Here is a 22,108-nt window from a genome sequence, read left to right as displayed (position 1 = left end):
GAACTGAATAGCCCTTAGTAAAAGCCAGGCACTTCAGCTACTCTGTCTCATTTAATGCTCACAGTGATTCAGAAAATTCCTCTTTTCCCCTTTACAAATAAGAAAACTGAAGTCCAGAGACATTAAGTAATTTGTCAAAATTAACACAGGCAGTGTGTGGCTGACCCAGGATACACACCCAGGGCTGTCTTTCAGTTGTGCTTGTGCTGCCTTAAGAGCATATCAACTGATGGAGAAACTAACTTTTGGAATGGAATCTGGTCCCAAGTTCAGTCTATCTATCCTCAGAAAATGAAACAAATGCAATTTGCTAAGAGCTGTAGGGTATGTAATGGTTTATCTTGATGATCGTATGAATAATTAGGTATCTCAAATTATAATTCTGAATCCAAGTTTCTCAGAGATAATTTTCTAACAAACCAGAGCACCTCTCTTCATAACCTGGAATATATTTTCAAAGAACAGTGTTAGAATGGTGAATAGGTTACCAGTTGGCTCTCAATTGCATAGTGAACCTTCATTACTCAGAACGATGATATAAATGTTATATCTTAGTTTCTCCTTGTTTCTTTGGAGAATGCATTAGATTCCCATGAGGAACTGAATGTACCAGGAATACGATTATCCCTTTTCCCTTGGAAGGGAGAGGAATAGTAGTAACCACAGCAACCCCAGTAATAACCAGGAACATTTATCGAGTGATGTGCCAGGTACTATAAGTGACCTTATCTATAGTTTTCAAATTTTCATAGTTTAAAAAAATGACTACCTTTCTGCTTTGCATTATTATATTACCCATATTGACCAACTTTTTTTTTTTTAATAAAGGGCCATATACTGTATGTATGTGTGTATATAATATATAACTTTTTGCCATTACGGTCATAAAAAGAAACAGTAGTTCAAAACCTCTGAAGATTTTGGCAGACAATGGGAAATGGAGGTTTTAAATTCCTATCTGAAAGCACACTGTCTTCTAGAGCTTTGCTACTCAACATGGGGTCTGTGGACCAGCTACTTGAATAGCACTAAATGCAGAATCTCAGGCCTCTCTCCAGAGACACTGGATCAGAATCTGCATGTCATTGAAATCTCAAGGGTGTCTTTGCTCATTTGTAGCTTGAGAAGCCCACGTCTAGAAGGTCTGAGACATTAATATGTCAAATGTCACTTTGTGGCTGCTCCAGCTTTATTATGCTGTCAACTTATGTCATTTTCTTTTGTAGATTACTGGAAGAATTGATTCAGAAAGAGAAAGAATTACAAGCATTCCTTCTTCAAGCTATTGAAGAAAAAGACCAAGAAATTAAACACCTAAAGCTTAAGTCTCAACCAATAGGTGAATAAGCAGAAAACTTTAAAGTAAATTGTTCAATCAGGCTGCCATGGAAAGCTGAGAAAGCCAATAGGCAGTTTTATTTCATGGCTTAATCACTGTACCACAACTACAAGCAGAAATTATTTTTAAATATCTAGTTCTTAATTGTAGAAAACTATCATTTCTTATAAATATAGTGAAAATAAGATGATTCATAGTCATCTTTTCCTGAGATTATATATTATTGATGTAAATAGGGCTCTCCACTTTTTTGTCTTTCTTTTAAAGAGTTCAGATTGAGATTACTAGAATAAAATAGCATTTTCGTCATCTTTGCATTTATAGTCTATATATTCTAGTCTTTTCATATTTATTGCAAATAGTGGGAAAAGATTATTATAATCAGATTCTCGATTCATTATGTTTGTTTTTATTGCATGAAAAACACACCATACAGTTTCGGTGCACCAAGTTTATTCTAAGGAACTCTAAAATTGGTATGAAAGTATAAATGTCATTACATTACTTCTTCTGATTGTCCATTCACTAGTGATTAAGTAGTCTTTAAGCATTTTATTTATATTCCTACTATGAATCTCAGTTGTTTCTGTTAATTATACACTGATAGAGCAAAGTCTTTTACAGTATGATTGACTAGGAGGGTCTCAGGTGACCTCTGTTAAGTGAAGCTCAGAATGTCCCTACTCCCCTCCCCAATTCTCTTATAGATATTCCCGAATTGCCTGTATGCCACTTAGCTTCTTCTGGCACAAATACTGAAGATTCTGAACTTATTGACTGGCTGAGAGAAAATGGAGCTGATGAAGACACTATAAGTCGGGTAAAAACAACTATCTGTGGGGCATGCATTAATTCACTTTATTTAATAATATTGAGTGCCTACTATGTGCTGGGCACAGGGGATACACTATGGAGCAACTCAGACTCAGCCCTGCCCTACTAGGCTTATAGATAAGGGCAGGCAGGTGATAGTCAGATAATGCCACAGAGGAAAGTATAATTATGTCCTGATAAATTTATGAAGGAAAGGTTGTCAGGGGAGATGGAGGGAGGGAGAGGATGGGGAAGGTTCTTTGAGAAGGTAGTGGATGAGTTGACGTCTAGGACTGCGTAGGCATAAACTAGGCCGTCTGTGTGTGTCTTGGGCGGGCAGACAGAAGGGGAAATTGTTCAGGGATAGGAGTGCAGAATGTGCAAGATGATGAGTTTTGTGATCCAGAACCCCTGAGGATTTTTATGGTTTTGAACTGAAAACAAAGAATGGAAAAATCAAGACAAAAATCTGTTTTTAATTCTCTTTTGTTAACTTCTTAATTCTCTTAAAATATTTTTGTACTCTACTCGGCAGCAGCTATTTATTGATACTTAATAAAATAGACCTAGTTAGTGAATTTATGTCAGGAACACTTTTTCTATAAACCATATTATATCAATATAATCTAATTCTCTACTCCATATAGACTTTTTTAATCAGTATCAATTAGCATTTGTGTTTTAAGATTACATATATACACACAATAAGAGGTTATATTTTTATGTTATAGAAAGCACCTCTTAATAATTAATTAAATTAATTATATTAATTTCAGTTTTATACTTAAATTTTAAAAATAACTATGAATAAAGATGACTTTTCTTTTGACCTGGTAATTTATTGAACCAGTAGATAAAATGTAGGGTCTCCTAAGAAATTTGCATTTAACAAGTTATAGCCACCTACATTTAAACAACTCTCTTGCCTTGGGAAAATAATGCATTCTATCAAGTTCTCTCAAATATGTATTCCTCAAACTGAGACTCAATAGTTAAAGAGTAGTAACTGATGGTCTACTAAATCGTTGCCCTTTTTTTAAGGGTTAACATTAAAATCTTAAGTTTAAATTCAGGACTCTGATTTGCTAATGGTTATTATAAATACATTTTATCAGACAAGAAAAGAAAATTGAGAAATGTGTAAGTAATACCTTTCCAGGAACACTTTTTATCTAGAGAAAAGTAGAGCTATACAGTAGCAAACTTCTTAAACTTCTTATGAGCTGCAGATGTAATTACAGGTGAATCATATCTATTCATTAGAAGGTCATTCAGAAATTCTGTGTTCCTTATGATCTCTATGCATTTGAAAGTCATATGGATACTCTTTGTAATTATTTTGTAATGGGGAACTTTCCTTTAATAATTCCAGAAGATTGTGGCTTTTCTTTTAGATTCATTTTTTATTATTGCCAGTGTTTACATTATGGATAGAGTTTGCTGTTTATTAAAGATATATAAAACTTCTAACTTTTGTGCCTCTTTTACTTTCTCCAGTTTTTGGCTGAGGATTATTCACTAGTGGATGTTCTCTACTATGCTACACGTGATGACTTAAAATGCCTGAGACTAAGGTAACACTTTTTTTGCCTTCAGTTGTCGTGATGGCAGGAGCACTGGGCTGAGATCAAGAAGTCTGGGTTCCTGCCTGGCTAGGTCCCTAACTATCTCTAACCAGCTCTGCAGGCCTGGGCTGACATCTCTGGTTCTTAGCTGATCTAAGTAAACTGAGTGAGTTGAACCAGAATACTATATATATATATATATATATATATATATATATATATATATATATATATATATACATACACACATACACACACATACACTATAAATACTATCTATATATAAATATTATATATATATAAATACTATATATATATAAAGAAAATATATATATGTTTTTTCTTTATTGAGATATAATAGATAATTAGTTGCTTATATGTACATTGTACAATTCAATGAGGATTTTTTCCAGTTATATGTGGCATACAATATTATACCGGTTTTAGTTGTATGTGTAGTGATCAGAGATCCACATAACTCACAAAGTGATCACCCCACTAAACCTAGTACCCCTCTACCCCCCTACATATTTATTACAACATTATTAATCGTCTTCCCCATGCTACACTCTACATCTCCATGTCTGTTCTGCAACTATCCATTTGTACTTCTTAATCCCTTTGTGCAACAGCAATCCCTGGTGCCAAAAAGTTTAGGGACCACTGTGTGTACCTTAAATATATTAGAATTTTGTCAATTATATCTCAAGAAAGTGAAAACAATAAAAATAAGGTATTGAAACATAAATATATATATATATATATTCGAACCAGACTGTTTGTCAAAAGGAAGAGTTTGGACAGGAGTCCCCAACACCTGGGCTGTGGACCAGTAACGATCCATGGCCTGTTGAGAACTGGGCCACATAGCAGGAGGCAAGCAAAGCTTCATCTGTATTTGTAGCTGCCCCCTGGTACTAGCATCACTGCCTCAGCTCCACCTCAGATCATCAGCATTAGGTTCTCATAGGAACACTGGTGCCTGGTGCTAAAAAGGTTGGGGACCACTGAGTTTGGGGAAGGTACGAGGTCTGAGCTGCATCTGCCGGACTCGCCTTCCAGCATGGACAATAGCTGGCACATAGCAGTGCTTCACAGAGTCTCGGAAAATGAATGAATGAATTCTAGGGAAAAGGGGGTGGTGGAGAGATAAAAGGAAGTTGGTGGAGAGATGCGGGCAAATACAAGGGGGAGAGAGAATTCACAGGGAAAGAGAGAGAATGGAACAGAAGGGGCAAAGAGAAGGGGACCAGGAAAAAGAAGAGAGAGTGGCTGGGACATGTGGAGGGCATCAGCAGAGAGGTAGAGATTGCTGGGCCTGCGCAGGAAGTGAGCAGTCGGGGCACACTGTGAGAGGGTTCTCTGCCCTCGACGGTCACACCTGGACCCTGGGGACAAGCCCTTCATATCTGCGTGCCCAGCAAAATTGCACCAGGATTGTCAGGGCAGGAAGCACTCCTGAGGTCTCCTTGTCCAGTTCCCTTTGCCCCGGCGCCTAGAGCAACTGAGACCCAGGGAACTTCGGTGATGAGCCTCTGCCTGGGGACAAGATGGAACTGTCTTCTCTATCCAGGCAGACGTGGCCACCAGTCCCCTGCTTCAGTCTCCCCGTCTTCCCCAGGTGGGCTGGTCACAGCTATGTCTCCCATGCTGACCCTGTTCTCTGGGGACCCCTCAGTGCCCACCTAGGCCGCTGATGCTGACCAGAGAAGATTTTTTTGAGTCCTTTATTGCCACCGTCTAATGACCGTATGAAATATGTATGTCTGGTGAAGGGAGAGGGAGAACTCTCATTTTTCAGATGCATGAAGCAGAATAAGAAGATGATGAAAAAGTGTGTCTGTGCCCCTGCCAGGGTTGGGGAAGCCAGCACAGAGGCCTCAATGGGGCCAGTGCCAGGCTGTGGTGGGGCCGGGTGAGAGGCCTTGTGCTTGGGAGGAGATGGCAAATCATCCAGTCCACAGTCCTGCTGAAGGCCCTCCAGGGCTCCCTGGTGCCTTTGGAGGACAGTCCTCACTCTCCCATGTGCATTCCCAGCCTCATCTCTGACCCAGGACAGACCACGTGCAGCTTCCTTACGTGCTCTGGCCCCTGCCTGGCTCCCCCATGCCTGCCCTTCCTGATTCCCCAGTGTGGGGCTCTGGCACTGCTTGTACTTCAGAGCGGAAGCTGTGGGCTGCTCTGTTTCTCATTCCACAAGGTTGTGGCTCCCTGAGGGTTGGGAGGGGTCATGGGACCTGGACATAAAGGCAGCTCAGGAAAGCTCCTGATATCTCTGTCATCTATCCCTACATGGGCATCCACATCTACACAACAGTACTACTGTATACATTTGAACTAGACTATTATTGAGGACACTAATAACCAATATTTCCATATTTCTAAATGCAAATCAACTGGAAGAATATTTTGGATAATATTTCAGGCTAAGACCATGCAGTTATTCTAAAGCTGCCTTAAATGCTGATTTAAATTCCAAACTTAGAAGTATTAGGATGAGGTGCTGATTTGTCATCCAAAAACCTATTATAATCTGATAGCTTCTTATAATTATTATTTTTTTCTATCAGGCCAAACATATACATAATTTACACAGACTTCTATTAAAGACATATTTCAAAAGTGCTGAAAATCAAAAAAAAAAAAAATGCTTTGGGACCCGATAGTTTGTGGGGGTAGAAAGGAAAAGCATTGGAGGGCTGGTGGGAAAAAATATACAAAATGAATACATAGTGACTGATAAGACTAGGATCTTCCTGTTCTGATCACAGCAGCCGAAAGCTGAGCATTCACTTTTCTGTTTCAAGGGCAGTGTTTGAAGTGTTCTCTTCACTGTGGTCCTGTGTTTTTAAACAGGGGAGGGATGCTGTGCACACTGTGGAAGGCCATCACCAACTATCGGGAGAAACAAGCTGGACTGTCGCTCAATTTGTTTCCAACCCTCCATGGAGATTCTAAAAATGAACACAACTGATCTTTCCTAAGGGAGGGAGAGTGGAAAGGAGAAGAGAAAGAAGCTGCACTTTAAGTCCAGTATTTGTTTACTTGTGTTAAAAAAAATAGACAAAATACACTGAAATTTCCTGCTTCTATTTCTATAATTTTTAAGGACTCTTCATAAGGACTTTCAAAATAATTCTGAACATTAGGATTATTTTAGTCTGAACATTTTTATGGAAATATTTTGAACTCAGCAGCTATTGTACTTCAGCCAAATGTTTATTTCACACAAAACGGATATAACATTTCATGTGATTGTGCATCACTGGAACAAAACTAAAATGTGACCATAATTTAGGCTTATGTGTATTTGTGATATGCTGTAATAATCTGAGTAGAAATGCCTAATTTCAATTATTATGTTAAGTTTATGGGTTTTTTCTGGTATGCACACTCTGAGAGCAATGGTTTTTACTTAGTTATCTGTATTCATTGTTGACTTTATTTTGTAACTTAAGTTTCTGGCCTATCGTACATTTTGTTTGAGTCATGTTTGTACTACTGAACTGTACCAGTTGCACATGTTTGAATCATAGTAATGTTAGCTTGTTCTAAAGCTATGCATTGTGTCATACTCTCAAAAGTAAAAAGACTCTCAACATACTGTTTTGATAAATTCTAAAGAATTATTTTGTTTTGACAAACTAGATAAACCGTGTCAAATTCCTACTTAGTTGTCTTTTCAGCTATAACATTAAATACAATCTGTCTTCTATTCAAGTAACCAAAGAATAACTGATATCCAAGTTGTTCTTCAAGGCAACAGAGGGCAAAGAAAAAAGAAAGTAAAAGAAAGTCAGTGTGTTTTCCTCAAGGCCCCAAGTTATCATGAATGGCTATTGTGTATCTCAAAGGGTCTGCACATAGCATCCTCGTGGAGAACACTGCATTTTCTTGGTTCCAAAACTGTCTCAATTTTAGTTCTCATATTGAAGGAATTTCTTTTTATTTTAAGCCAAATATTATATTTTTTAAGCCTGCCCATATTAATAGGATAAAATCTGAAGTTCCTAGATGGATCCATGAGATAAACAAATTTGTTAAATACAGAGGAAACTGTTTATTATGCAAGATAAAAATAATGTAGAGCTACTCGTGTATCATGACTTGACCCATATACAAGTCATTCCTAAATCAGGAGTCATCTCTATTTCCATGTGAAAATGAAGGCACAATATATTTTATATTGCATTAGATAGATTATACCGAAGTTCTCACCAATATTTTCTCGTTTATATCTGTAACAACATGGCTGCAGTTTTTTTTGTTGTTGTTGTTTGTTTGTTTTTTATACTTCTCAGTCTTGAAGACAGACAGTTACCTCTTGCATCCTATGGGGACATTTTGAAGGAAGTGGGGTGTAAATTAAATGATATATCATTTCAGTCATACTGAAACACAGAGTAACTCTTTAAGCCACAGTTCATATCCCCAGTTCTAATGGTTAGGTGCTGCTTTCAGACCATAAATAAGATCAAGCTACCCACATTCAACCAATTCTTTAATGATCCCAAGTCTGTTCTTGAGATCCGTCTCCAACCCCATCTTTGTGGGCAAATGTTCCTCTATCCTACATTCCCAGAAAAACATCATTAGGTTTTTGTCAGTATTTTGGATCTAAGTTGCAAAAGAAGGCAATTCCGTCACGGCCCAAATTCCATGAAAGGTTTCATTGAAAGGGTTTTGGCATCAGTCTAGGCCACTGATTCTATATCTGGCTTCACATTAAAATGAATTGGATGCTTTTAAAAAATATTGATGCCACCACCTTAGAGAAACTATTTTTATTGGTCCCGGGTAGGGCCCAGAGATCCTTTTAAAAAGCTCTACAGATTACAGATGATTTAATGCTATCAAGTCCTACCTCTTTATTGCAAGTGGCACCAGAGAGATAAATGGAGGGCCCCTTTCCATATGAGTGATAGTAATATGGTCATTCACCGTTGGTTTAGTGTAGCAAGAATCTAAACACATAGGCCTGGAGCAAAGCTACCACTTACCTTTTGACCTTGGGCACATTAATAAACCTCTCCAAGTTGCAGTTTCCTCATCTGAAATGGGGGAAACGGTACCTACCTCATTAGGTTAATATAAAATTTACTATGGCCATGCCACCCCGAATGTGCCTGATCTTATCTGAACTCGGAAGCTAAGCAAGGTCGAGCCTGGTTAGTACTTGGATGGGAGACCACCTAGGAAGACCAGGTGCTGTAGGCATTTAAAAAAAAAAAATTTAATAAAATAATGCAGAAGAGGTGATTATTGCCATGCTTAGCAGACAATCATTCAGATGCTGCCTGCTATTATCTCATCATTCATTCAAAAGTATTATATACTTACTGGATTCTATATATTATGGTGCACAGTTCTTGGCCCCAAAGTTCACTGTCAGAGGTGGAATCAAGACAGTAAAAACAACAGTACAACAACAACATAAGTGCTGTAGTTACATCTGACTGCCAGAGAGGATCAAGGGAAGCTTCCCAGAGAAGTGAAAGTACAGAGATGAGCTTGAAAAGGTAACGGAACAGTTATGCATGGGTGGTAGCAGAGGTCTTACAAAAGAAAATCAGAATTTGCTGGGGAAAGTAGATCCAATGTTTTTAACCACATTTTAATCTTTCTCCAAATGCTTTCATTATATATTTCGTTTCATTCGTAAACCATCAAATAAAATGGTTTGGCAATGAGGGATCGTTAACCCACTGGAATGCCTAGAACGCGTGAGGCATTGTAGCAGCAGGAAAAGTATACATGATACCCACTGAGTTCAGAATACAGGCAGTGCACATTATGTCATCAAGGACATCTGCAGTTTGTAAACAAAATAATTGATGGCTCCAGACACTTCAGGCACCCTATAGAGAAATAGAAGACAAAGTCTCTGCCACCAATAATTGATATCAGATTGAAGAGACAAATCTGCACTAACAAATCATACCTAGTCTGTGTTAAAGGCTGGATGAGAGGCAAGTACAGAAGCCCCTGGAGAGGTTCACAGGACAAGCATGCTGAGAGCCAGGGCAGGTGGAACAAGCTTCAGGGAGGAGGTAGACTTCAACCTGCGCCTTAGAGGGAAAGAAAGAAGTAGGACCAGGGAAGCCAATCAGGGCACAAAGCTCCAAGAACAAAGGCAGAAAGCAGGGATTTGCAAAGTTCTGGAGAAAGTGAAAAACTATATTGCATTAGGGCATATGAAAATTTGTGACTCATTTAAATTCATTTGACTGGAAATATAAGAGATAAAAAGTGGAAAAAGGATTGGAGAGAGCTCAAGGTGTGATGGTGGGGTGGTCAGGAAGGGACGTACAGTTTAGTATTCAATTATGTAAAAATGGGGAATTCGGTTTTGAGCAAGGGGTGGGGTATGTGTAAAGTGGTGTATGAGAAAATTTGGCAGAACGGTTTTTGGTAAACTAGAGGGAATAGATATTGGACAGAGCAGTTCAGAGAACATTTCAAATATGAAGGAGGGTCTAGTAGGAGTGAGAGCAGTAGGAATTGAAAGGGTAGAATTAAAACAATGAATTGATAAACTTTGGGAACTATGATTTGGGCAGTGAAGGAGGAAAGGATAAATGTTGAGCCTATGTGAGTAAGAAAAGAGTTCAAAACCAAGCAAGTTTGGAGGAGGAACTGTTTGGGGACATGAATTAATAGCGGGATGAGTCAATGCTAGAAATGTGCAGACCATTGACAATGTACTTGTGGAAGTCAGGACTGGGGTCAAGTGTATATATTCTGGATCTAGGAGTCACCTGGATGCAGGTAATAGTAAATGAGAGCTATGAGAGGTAGAAAAGTTGTGGCCTAAAATTTTGTGAGGAGGAAGGTTTCAGCATGATTTCAAAAGGAGAAGGAATTTGAGTCAGCAAAGGAGACAAGAGGACTGGCTAAACGGAAATGAGAAAAACCAGGCTGGTGCTGTAAGCCAAGAGGAAGATGATCAGAGGATGGAGTGCTGCAGAAAAGTCTTGGCGAATGACAGACTAAAACATTAACTTGATCTGACACCCTGGAGAGTATTTATACATGGGCAAGAAAGACTACAGCTGGTTAAACATAGATAATAAGACTAATGGCACCAGAGTCCATACATTTATTAACTTTGGTGAACAAATGTATGACAATAGATTTGGGAGGTTGGCAAGTCAAGGGAAGAAATTTTCAAATTTAGAGTCCTAAATGTGTTGGGGTAAAGCCCCTGAATGGAGAGGCACTTGGGAGTCGGAGAAGTGAGAGATAAGGTTTCAAAGGAGGCAGGAGGGGAGCGGGTGGCATCAGAAGGTCCCTGGAAATCAATTGATGATTCAAAGAGATTTTGAGATGGATGTGGGAGCTCAAGACAGATGGCTTCCGTGTTCTAAGTGCAACACAAAGTACAATGTGATGGTGAGTGATATTTAACAGATGTCATCCATTCCCCCATTTTCATGCAACAGCTCTCCCTGTGATAGACGCTGCATGCAGTTTGGAACGCATAGTCTGTACAGGGCCCAAGAACGTGCAGGATTCCCGTGTTTCTTATTGCGCCTATCCTTGTGTAACTTGTGACAGACTGAAACATAAGTTAGCAAAAGAATGAGAGACGGGATAAGCACGCACCCAAGCCAACGTTTAAAATCACCTCCCCTGACTTGGTGGTTTATTTTATTGATCAGAATTCTGATAAGAGATTTGAATGTGTATTGAAAAGTCACATTGCTAAATGAACAGTTTTCCTAATCCACTGCAGAAATGGCACTGAGGGAAAATCCATAACTATAAACCACAGCAAACTGTCCTTTAGTCAAAACCTCTACCTAGTCGGCCAGTGAAACAGTAAACCAAGTAACAGTCCACTCCTGGGATTACAATGGCAAGTTTTTAATGAAAAGGTGGTGAGAATTGTCACCCTAGCAAGAAACCCAAAACTGTAGACACTATTGTGCGTCCATTGTAGTCTGTGAAGTCCTTGAGAGGGTTTTAAACTGTTGGGAACTTGCTGGTTATGTCCAGCCAACCAAAGCTGTGGGAGTGCATTTATGTGTAGCCAGATGGAACTGGTCCCTGTTGATTTTGTTCCTTATGTTTCTATTTATGCAGACTATATATTTTTTCCCACAGTATTTTGTTTCTTATTGTTTGCTTGCCTGTTAGAGTAGAAATTTTTTCCTTAGCTAATAATCTGTTTCTTTAAAAAAAAATTGTTGCCATTGCTTTTTTTCTTGGTCATCCTGAGCAAGCCAGAAGTCACAAGGTAGTTACTAATCGGAAATCAGGAATAAGAAAAGCCACATCATTGGGCACAAGTTTCACTAACTCGTGTGCCCTGGGGCTCATCAGAAACAAAGGCCTCGTGAAAAGATCGGTCACCAGCAATGGTGTCCTAAAACGCAGGCCGAGACCAGATACCAGCGTGGAACTCAGCCCGCGTACTTTGGCTTTCCACGTGGCATCATACTGTTTTGCACTGTCACCATTAACTTCAGAACTGATCTGACTGCTGCAGAGTTCAGACGGAAGTAAGGCGTCCCGATGGCCTCGTCTCACCTGGGTTGATACTTGGACCGTCCCAGTGCCAGCCCCTAGAGCCACCAAGCGTCGCCGACCCCTCTCCAGACCTCGAAGAGCGGATAACGGTCTGCGGCAGTGGCCAGAAGCTCCGGGCTCAGGTGCCTGGCTCTGTCGCTGCTCCTGCAGCGGAGACCCAGTAGCGCCCATCCGAGCCGCGGCCACGCCGCACCTGCCCGCGAGGGGGCGCGCCCGGGCCCAGGCCTCGCCGGCTCGCCCGCGCTCCCGCGCTCCGTCCCTCCTCCCTGCTCCCTCCGCCCGCCCCTGACGGCGCTCACCTGTCTGGGCCGCGGGCCCTGGAGGCGGGGGCCGGCGGGAGCAAAGCCGAGGAAGAGGGCGGAGCGGCTCCCCGAACGCGTCATCGGAGCACCATGGCGGAGCTAGGAGCTGGCGGCGACAGCCACAGGGGCAGCGACGGCGCTGTGCAGGGCGAAACAGGTGACCGCGCGGCGTAGGCAGGGGGTGCCCGATGGGCGCGGGAGAGGGGCGGCGGGCCGGGGCGGTGGGCTCGCGCGGGGTGCCGCCGGTCCCCTTCCCCGTCCGCGCGGCCCGGAACCGCCGGCCCGGGCGCGGAGCGCGCGGTCCTGCCGCCGGCCCGAGTGCCGCCGGCCCAGCCCCGGCCCCGGCGGCCCCTTGGCGCGCCACCGCCACTTTCCCACAACAGGTGGAAACGCGCCAGCGAGCGCGGGCTGGAGGAGGAAATGGAGAAACGCTGGCTGCTCCCCTCCCACCTGCCGGGCTGGATCTAATTCAGTTGAATGGGGAAATCGTATCCCCCAAACCAAACAACCAGCCGGAAAATCCTCAACCAGGTGCTGCTGGCAGGATTCTCCCTTCCTGGGCGCCCCCTCCCGTCCTCCCTGGTTGTGCCCGGTGCCAGGGTCAAGCGACGCCGATGGCGCAGCCCTGCGCAGGGGTCGCGGGGAGAGCGGTTCCCGCCGCTCCCCGCACCCCACCCCCGGCCCAGCCCTGACGTTCGCTCCCCACCCCCCGCCCTGGTGGTGTTCCCACAGACACACATCGGTGTCCGCAATTACGACCTGCTCCCGAGGTCGGGGTCTCGGGAGGGCAGGGGCCTGTTACTGGATGGTGGGGATTACAAGGGCTCAGAGATTCGTTGACTTAAAAGGTTCCTCGAAGTTCCTGCTTTTAAAAGTCCGTGCAACGACCCGAGATGGGAACAGTGGCCCAAGCTCATCAGGGCTCTGTGTTGAGGACTTCCCCCTTCCCTGTGTCCCCCAGTCTCCACAGCCACACTTAGGAACAGGCGCTCAGAACAAGCAGCAAGCCTTCTCTGCACCCATCCTCCTCCCCCATCTTACATATGCATGGTTTTCCCCCTCGTGATAGTTTATTTCTTGAGAGACTGTCTTGCAAATCCGCCCCTCTATCCTAGTCCCCTCTTCTTTAATTCTAGACCAGTAAACTCTTTCTGAGACCTTCCTACACTTGGGATGAAGGCGATAAGTCAGTTTCTTATTTTTTAAAGAAATTCAAATTGCAGCCTCCCCAATTGCAATGTTTTCCTCTTACATGCACACATAATCGGAAAACGATTGTCTCCTAAATGTAAGATTCACCTCCTTCCTCCAAAAAAAAAGGTATTGATTTAGACGGTAAGTTTACTTTAGTGCGAAAGGTCTAGAAAAGCTATAACAGCATTTGCAAATTTGTATCTTATGTATATTATCTGCTAGAAAGAGTTGGGACACCTAAAGACAAATGACTTAATCCCTCCAGCAAAAAGACCTTAAGTTAAGTCCGATAAGGTGTGAGACTTGTTTACTTCCAAGTCATGCTGCTTCCTGTCGGGTGGTTTATTTTGTCTTAATGTGTTTGAAAGATTGGTGGGTCATTATTTTGGTTCGGGGTGGAGAATGAGTGGCTAAGAGATGCCTTTGTAATTGCTTTACAGAACTTGATGAGCTGGGTTCATGGGGTTAGGCTCGCCCAATTGAGGGCAACCAGAGGGCAGCATCCTCATTGTGAATGTATATGGTTTGGTGCCTGGTCGCCACAGAGTAACTGCTTCTGAAGCAAAATTTGTGCTTAAAAAAAAAAACAAAAAAAAAACGCTTTCTAGAATCTGCACATGAACAACTCTTTCAGATATAAGTGAACTACAAACTAGCCTATTCGGGGCCTGAGCCTGTTAACTAATGAACCAAGGCTTCTAACAATCAATATACAAATCAACCATGTGGCTGTCAGTGAAATATTTTTTATGAGGGGGGGGGGATGTAATTGGTTGCCATCTCCTTCACAGAAAACAGTTGTTCCACACCTGTGCCTGGACACTTCAGTTTCCAAGGGACAGATTTTATATGGTCTTTTATAATTCAACTAAAACTTCATTCTGCCCCACATATGTTTCCTGTTTTTCTAGCCCTTGATTACTATAAATGTTTTTAGTGCTCAGAAGCACCTATGTGAGAAAGTGCCAAAGAAAGAGGAAAGGTGAAAAATACATGTTTAAAAGTCTGGGTAGCGATATTTTGAGCAACCAAGTACAGATTGCTTGACTTTTAACAACTTAAGGTTTCCATATATTTAAAACATGTGCCCTATACCTGAACATAGGACTTCAGTGTAGTATTTTATTCTTATGGACATATTTCACGTACATGTCCAAATCCTGCATGTCATTTTTTTTAGCAATCACAAGTTTGTATAGAAGTGGATTTTTTTTCAAGGGAGGTGAGGACTTCTGTCTTTTATTCACATCAAAAGTTGAAAATTGCTACCTCAAATGGTAACATTTGTTGAGGGATTCTCTTCCCTTTTTAGATTTGCTTATCATGAGGTAGAGTTTATTCTTAAATGTCTTAGTTTTTGTGTCCCTGTGCAAAGACTGGTCTAATTTTAGGGCATTATAATCTCAGGTGATTATTAAAATGCCGCCTGTAATGTGTTCATAATTATATACACATTATATACAACCCAGCTCTGATACACATGTGTGTGTATCAGAGCTGGGTTGAAAATTAGTAGTATACTGTTTATAAAATGAGACATTTGTTAAAGAATATTGAAAGGTATTATATAAATCCACAATTTCAAAAAACATATTTCTGTCAGCATGTATTTATCTTCTACTCAAAAGTAGTCAAATTACATACCTTAAGGTGAATTTTTTTTTCTTTTGCGTGAACAATTCTTTCAGTGTATTTTTCAGTAGCCAAAGGTAAGCAAGAACAGAAAAAAATAGACTTGGAAACAAGTTTTCAATTTCACCACTAGAGGATGTTGAGTCCTTTTTTAGGTTATTATTTTGAGTAGTCACATTGATTGATATTCACAGAACTGCCTCTGCCCACACTTGGTATAATTAATTTTACGCTCCTGCCCAATAACCATTGAAAGTGAGTGTACACAGTCCCACTTCGACAACTAAAAAGCTTGCTGAATTAAGACCAGATTCATAGTTGCTTTTGATTGGTTCATAAGAATACATATTCATGCACAGGGAAAAATTAATAACTAATTTGTGAATTTTGTTGATATTCCTTGGGGGGACTGACTTAGTACCTGGAATTGGGCTTTTTCTCTCTTTAGCAGGCTGTGCAGAAGAAAAACATGGGCTTTCTTTGTGATCTTGGCCACGACCCTTCACTGCATTTTTCCAAACTAAAAGGCACCATTAAGGTTTTACTTAACTCGGGGGGTCTACAAACATCTGCAAATAAAAATTGTAAGAAATTCAGACTACAATGTGGTATTCAACTCATCCCTTTTGAAATTTAGATCCTAACGCTAATGCTTCGTTCGGGTATCCAGATAACTTTTTCCCACTTTGTGACTAACTCTTACCTTTACATCTTGCTAAGTAGGAGGGAAGCGTTGTTATTAGACTAGAAAGTTGTATTCAGAAGCGAGCATTTATTTGATATTGTGAGTCAGGCATGCATATGAAACACTAGTGTACATTGGCACATTCTCTTTTAAAAATCTAACATCTTTGCCACCTAGTGCTGGAAAAAAGCATTTGAAAGGGTTTACTTTTTAAAACTCAAGTCTTGTATTGATGTAAGAATTTGAAATATTGAGGCTTAGAATAATTTGACCAAGAAATACATACCTTCCTTATAGTAACCATTATGTCGGCTGGAAGGTTGCCTGAGACATACGTGATTCTGGGATTTAGCAAGGGAAAACCAAACTCACAAATAATTCCAGGTTATCAGAAATTCAGTGAAGGAAAAATTACTTCTAGCTGCAGTTATTCCTCAGGGAAGACACCCTGGGTATAGTAAATAATTTAAGATTTAAAATAAGTAAGTGACATTTAAAGTCGAATGGAGGCAAAGGAGAGAAATAAAGGTGCAAATGTGGAAAGAACAAAATTTTGGTCATATTGATTCATGTAAAGCTCAACACGAAAGAGTTCTAGATGATCAATTAGGAACGATGGTACATTGAGGCCAGATGGTGGCGTGTCGGTACATAATTCTGCAGGCACTGGGGAACTGCCGGTGATTCTTGAGAATAACATCTTAATTAAAGCATGATTAATTATGTAATTCTGTACCCACAAATCTGAAAAGCTTGATTGCAGGGTCTAGCAGAACAGCTTAGCTATACCTCTAATGAATGCATAGTCCCTCCACCTAAGAATGTTCTCTTCAGTTGATTTTTGCTGCCTTAGGAAGGGTAGCATGGGGTAGGTGAGAGTGCATGAGGAACACCTGCATGACCAGACAGATCAGCTACCTCTCTGGAGGTGAAGGATGGGAGGATAGGTATTCTAGCCAGGTGGCCCTCGACTAGAGGATGGATTTAAGATGGGAGACTTAACCCCTTTTCAGTTTTTCTTTCTAAACGCTCCTCACATTCATGGCTTTGGTCATTATTTCTTTATAGAATGACTCCGATTCCCCACCTCCATTTTTCTCCTCCATTCCCATACTTAGACATTTCTACCTACGTGTCTTTTTATACTTCAACTTTCCATGTTTAAAGCAGAGATTTCTCTATTTCTCTTACTAAAATCAGGTCTTCCTCATGGATATTGTCATGCCACCCTTAAACCTATGAGCCAAACCCAAACCTGGGGTATAATCTTATACATCCCCTTTTTACCTGCCTCCTTTGACATATGCCTCTGTGGAATCTTATTCTCATCTTACTTCCACTGCCATGCCATAGTACAGGCCTATGCTTGCCTGGATTTCTGCAGGAACCTCAAAGTTGGTCTGTATATGGCCTGAATTATTTCCTTTAGCATAATGTGTTTCAGATTCGAAGATGTTGCAGCAATAATTACTTATTGACAAGTAGTTTGTCATCGTAAGGAAGCACAGCTGAGATTGTTAATCTGTCCACACTCTGAGGAACATTTAATTATTTCCAGAATTTTTTGGTTATTAATAATTTGATTATTAATAATTATTAATAAAAGGGTTTTCTCATTTATCTAAGGGAAATACCTAGGAGTAAGATTGCTGACTCATGTAACTGTTTCTAAGAAACTACCAAACTCTTTTCTAGAGCGCCTGTACAGTTCTGCATTCCTACAAGCAACGTACGTGAGTTCTAGTTGCTCCACATTCTTGCGAACACTGGATGTTGTTAAATTTTGTTTTGTTTTTAATTTTTGCCATTCCACCAAGTTCTTTGGGTAAAGTGATAGAATCACCTCCAATTAGTGGCTTTCTGGATGCTAAATGTGCTCACTTGATTAGGAAAACCTGTGGAGGTATTATTTCCAGAGTCGAGGTGTAATGTCGATTTTTTTCTTTGGCTCTAAGGTCATTGGCTTCTTTAGTTTTTCCATAGTAACTCTTATTTCCTTTAGCGTCTATGTTCTGAAATTGGTTATGAACAGAAGTGCCATTGTACAGCACATCCCATGCCAATCCAAGTTCTCTTCTGGCCCGTAATGTCTGTCTGCCAGTCCATTGAGATATGGCTCTTCAGAATTTGGAAATAACATTTCTTTTCCAGTTAGAAAGCTGGAAATATTGGTCAGATAGCTTGTTTTATGGTCCTGATTATTAATCCCTTGTTGGAATAGTTTATATTGTCAAATTGAATACTTAATATCAATTCCCAGTTTCTGAAGTGTGCCCGCAAGTATGTTGTATAAGTCTTGATAATCTGTCATTGGACATTTAATTACTAAGCATGGTCTGAGGTTCTATTTGATAAATGTATATGGGATTTAGGCTTATTCTTTTTTAGAAAATCCAATTTTAAAGTTTGTCTAATTCTTCAGCGGGTTTGTGCCTTCTGTGTCTTTAATATCAGCTTTTGCAAAGCTCTGAATTACAGTTGTTCAAATAAAAATCGTGTTGAATAGTTTTTCTCTGTTCATTAAATGCTATTCTCCCTAGTATCTTTTTCTATTTGAGAAATAGCTAGTTAAGAATCTATAACACTTCCTTTTATTAGGTGCCACTTTGAATTTTGGTTTAAAGAACGATATATTTTTGACAAGAATTCACTGCATTCAAATTTCTCGTACTTGAAACTACAGAAATAGTTGTGAAAGAAAGAATTGTGAGAAAATGCCAACAATTGACACACCTGTCCAGGTAACCCACATAAATATAGGGACACAAAACTGAGCAGAAATGGAAGCTGAGAAAATGCATTTGGAATATGTGAACTGGGCTTTGCAAGTGTTATACATAAAATCGTGTATATTTAAGTTTAGATTACTGATATTTGAGGTATTTTAAAATTTAACCTTTTTTTTTTCTTTTCTTTCTTTTTTTTTCTTTTAATACTATGAAACCTTCAGGTTTGGAGTTGGCTTTCTGGTAAAGATAACCATTTACTATAGCGTGACCTACCACATACAAAATTTGTATTCCTGGCACTGTGTTGATAGTAGCAAACAAGCTATAGTCCAGGAAAAGTTTAAATTCCAAGGTGAAATTCTAGGAAGAACCCCTTCTTTTAGCACCCTCACCCCCCAAGAGAAGGCCTGTTTGGGTGGTAGTACCGTGCATAATAACTGACTGTAGCAAAAGCACTTGGCTCCGTCTCAAGATTTTAATCTAGGCTTTGGGTTCTCAGAAGCTCTTGACCTGACACCGAACAGGACCTGGCTACCCGCTTCCTGCATGCCAGCTGGATCAGTGTCGAGTCATGGTAGATGCCCTGAATGAACCAAGCCCCAGTGGGTTCGTTTAAATATAGCTCACTCCCCTGGCATAAGATTAAGTTGTTGAAATGATTATTGAGCTCATGTGACGAAGCATCATTGGTTCAGATCGTTGGTTCTGTCTTGTCAGTGAGTTAAAAATCACCTGGGGACCTTGTAAATATCTCGATGCCCAGGCCACCCCCTACACAATTATATGAGACTCTCTAGCGGTGGGAGCCAGGTGGCAGTATTTTTTAAACTCCCCAGGTGCATCCATTATGCCATCAAGGCTGGGAACTGCTGGTTTAGATCCTTTTCCTAGACACTGCTCTTCCATTTGACCATCTTAGGTTTAATTTGGAGCTGTCAAGTATACCTTGCTTATGGAAATTACTTGGAACCTCATAAGAGCCACTGCCTTGAATCTAGTTAGTTTACACAATTTACATCTTATTTTGAACGGTAATAATTTTGAAGCAAATATAAATGTAGATATGAGTTTACTTGAATAGCCAAATATATGTACATATATATTCAAGTACATATTTATGTCCTTTTACTCATGAATACGTGCAGTTAGGCAACTTGTTAGGTAATCAGCTTTCTTTCTATCTACTTGCTTAGCCGCCACATGGCATTTCTTTCTCACCTCCCCCTCAAAACAAAGGAAAGTTCAACTTTGTGTAGATAAGTAAAAGTTCTTTGGTAGAAAATTGTATACTTTTCCCAGAGATTTTTGTGGTGACCCATGAACTCTAATCACCAGCTCCCTGGCTTTGTAGACCAGCCCATGTTTCCGCTGTCTATAAAAAGTTGGCCCCAGAATGACCTCCTCGATGTGCTCACCTGCTGTCTTACTGCATGATTGGATGTTAATACCCTTTGGACTAATCTTTGCTTCGCCTCTCTTTTTTCTTGTCATTAGATGTTACTCTACTTAAAACTGTCTGCTACCTTCTCTTCTCACTTTGCATTTTTGCTCAGCAGTATTATTCACTTTTAAGCTTTGAAAATTACTTCAGATTAACATCTCTGGGACTACATGTCCAAACTTCTGGAGGCACTAGTCACTGAGTTGCCTTTGAGGGTGCTGACGAGGTTTTGTGGTGCCATCAGTTGTTGTTTGAAGCTTTTTCAGTAAGGGCTTACCTTGGGCAAAACCAATTTTCCATTTTCTATTCTCTTTGCAGCTGGTGTCTGCATAGCCGCAAAATCCAGGACCAAAATGAGAAGGGCAATAGGGGATATCAAATGCAAGATCCCTAAGGAAGAGGAAGAATATCTTTGTTTTGTTTTTTTTTTTTCCGTTTCCCCTCAAGATTCGCGAAGCCATATAGTTGTACGTTCAAAAACTGAGTGCCCAGTTATTTAGAGATGATGCTAAACTATTTGTGCCGGGACTCTGGCTGCCTGGGTGCCACCACTCACTGCCTGGGGGATCTTGAGCAAGTCATTTGACTCTCTTCTCTTCCTTGGTTTCTTTCTATTTAAAACAGGGATACTGGTAATACATTCGTAGGATTGTCATGGGGATCGGATGAGTTAATACATATAGAGTGCTTAGAGCAGTGCCTGACATGGCATAAACACGAAGTGTTGTTTCAGTTATTGTGATAATGGCTATTAAGGATCGATACTGCACCACTGTGAAAATATGGATCTATCCTGGCATGCTAAAAATATTCCCTTCAGCAAATGTTTATTTATAATTGTAAAATCTCCATAATGAGAGATTCAGAATATAAGCCTGATTCAGACCTAATTGCAGCTGTGTGATCACATGGCCTTGGGCTTGGCTCAGGTACAGGAAGCATCATCAAAGCCCATTGGATGGTGCTTTTCACCTGTCAGCATATTGCACAAAATGTTCCGGTTGAAGATTGCTACACACTGGTCTTTGAGGTGCTTAGATTGTGTTATGATTGTGTTGAACACCCATGCCAGCCCATCTTGACCTATTTTTGTTTCATTTCTATAGTACTCAAAAGTGTTTTTTATTACCATATCATAGTTCTAAATTTTAAGTTCTTTGTTAAAATATTATTGCTGTAGAATGATTAAGTCATAAAGGTGACCTTCCATTCCCTTTAAACCACATAGATTGAGTTCTCAGACCTATTTTGACTTTTAAAAAGTCACTATCACTTCATTGAATGTTTCTCTACAAGGAAAGTAAAGGAAACTTCTGCAACTTGCCTTCAATCCACAAGACTTTCATGAGAAGCAAACAGTTTGAGCTTTCTTGAAACAAAATACAAACATGAAATAGGAAATATCAGTAAGCCATCTTTCTTATTAGTCACAAATTTTAGAAGAGACTTTCTTAAATTGCAGAGGCTCATTTACAAGGCCTCTTCTGTAGTTGGTGTGTGTGTGTGTGTGTGTGTGTGTGTGTGTGTGTGACGGGGGGGGGGGAGAGAGTGTGAGTTTTCTCCCTAAGAACATATCTTGTTCAATTTTTAATTTAGATTTTCATCATCTTAAAAATGTAATGACTTAGTAAATCTTAAACTATATTACTTCCTCAGGTGAGTCCTGGGTTTAGATGCTTCGAGTAATGCATTCAGATTGTCTTTATACAGTTGACACTGTGGTAATTGATTAAATATGCATTAAGCCGCCCTCAAAATATTAACAATTTATATTATTCTTCAGTGAAAATTTTATTATTAAAAATATTATTATATACTAATACACTTTACACTAGAACAAACACAGAAATTTTTTTTGCAATATTGACTTCTTGCC

The 22,108-nt window shown here is 40.3% G+C and overlaps 2 protein-coding genes and 1 pseudogene across 5 annotated transcripts in view; all 3 read left to right on the top strand.

Annotated features, from left to right (window-relative positions):
* Nucleotides 1-7,386, top strand: part of MAP3K5 (mitogen-activated protein kinase kinase kinase 5) — a 167,972-nt gene extending 160,586 nt beyond the window's left edge. For both annotated transcript variants that reach the window (XM_016165843.2, XM_016165845.2), the window contains exons 27-30: nucleotides 1,227-1,339; nucleotides 2,047-2,159; nucleotides 3,650-3,726; nucleotides 6,574-7,386. In XM_016165843.2, the coding sequence (XP_016021329.2) occupies nucleotides 1,227-1,339; nucleotides 2,047-2,159; nucleotides 3,650-3,726; nucleotides 6,574-6,691 (421 nt within the window). In that variant the 3' untranslated portion in view covers nucleotides 6,692-7,386. The remainder of the gene's footprint in view (nucleotides 1-1,226; nucleotides 1,340-2,046; nucleotides 2,160-3,649; nucleotides 3,727-6,573) is intronic.
* A 1,429-nt stretch (nucleotides 7,387-8,815) lies between these two features.
* On the top strand, nucleotides 8,816-8,934 carry LOC118606681 (annotated as a pseudogene).
* Nucleotides 8,935-12,545: 3,611 nt separating this feature from the next.
* Nucleotides 12,546-22,108, top strand: part of MAP7 (microtubule associated protein 7) — a 151,979-nt gene continuing 142,416 nt past the window's right edge. The window contains exon 1 of one of the 3 annotated variants that reach the window (XM_016165847.2): nucleotides 12,546-12,708. In XM_016165847.2, the coding sequence (XP_016021333.2) occupies nucleotides 12,642-12,708 (67 nt within the window). In that variant the 5' untranslated portion in view covers nucleotides 12,546-12,641. The remainder of the gene's footprint in view (nucleotides 12,709-22,108) is intronic. The other 2 variants (XM_036221968.1, XM_036221972.1) reach the window with 2 other exon arrangements.

This window comes from Rousettus aegyptiacus, unplaced genomic scaffold (assembly GCF_014176215.1).
Source record: "Rousettus aegyptiacus isolate mRouAeg1 unplaced genomic scaffold, mRouAeg1.p scaffold_m13_p_1, whole genome shotgun sequence".
Taxonomy (NCBI): Eukaryota; Metazoa; Chordata; class Mammalia; order Chiroptera; family Pteropodidae; genus Rousettus; species Rousettus aegyptiacus.
Note: the sequence above shows the minus strand (reverse complement) of the source record. Positions and strands in the feature narration are given on the sequence as shown.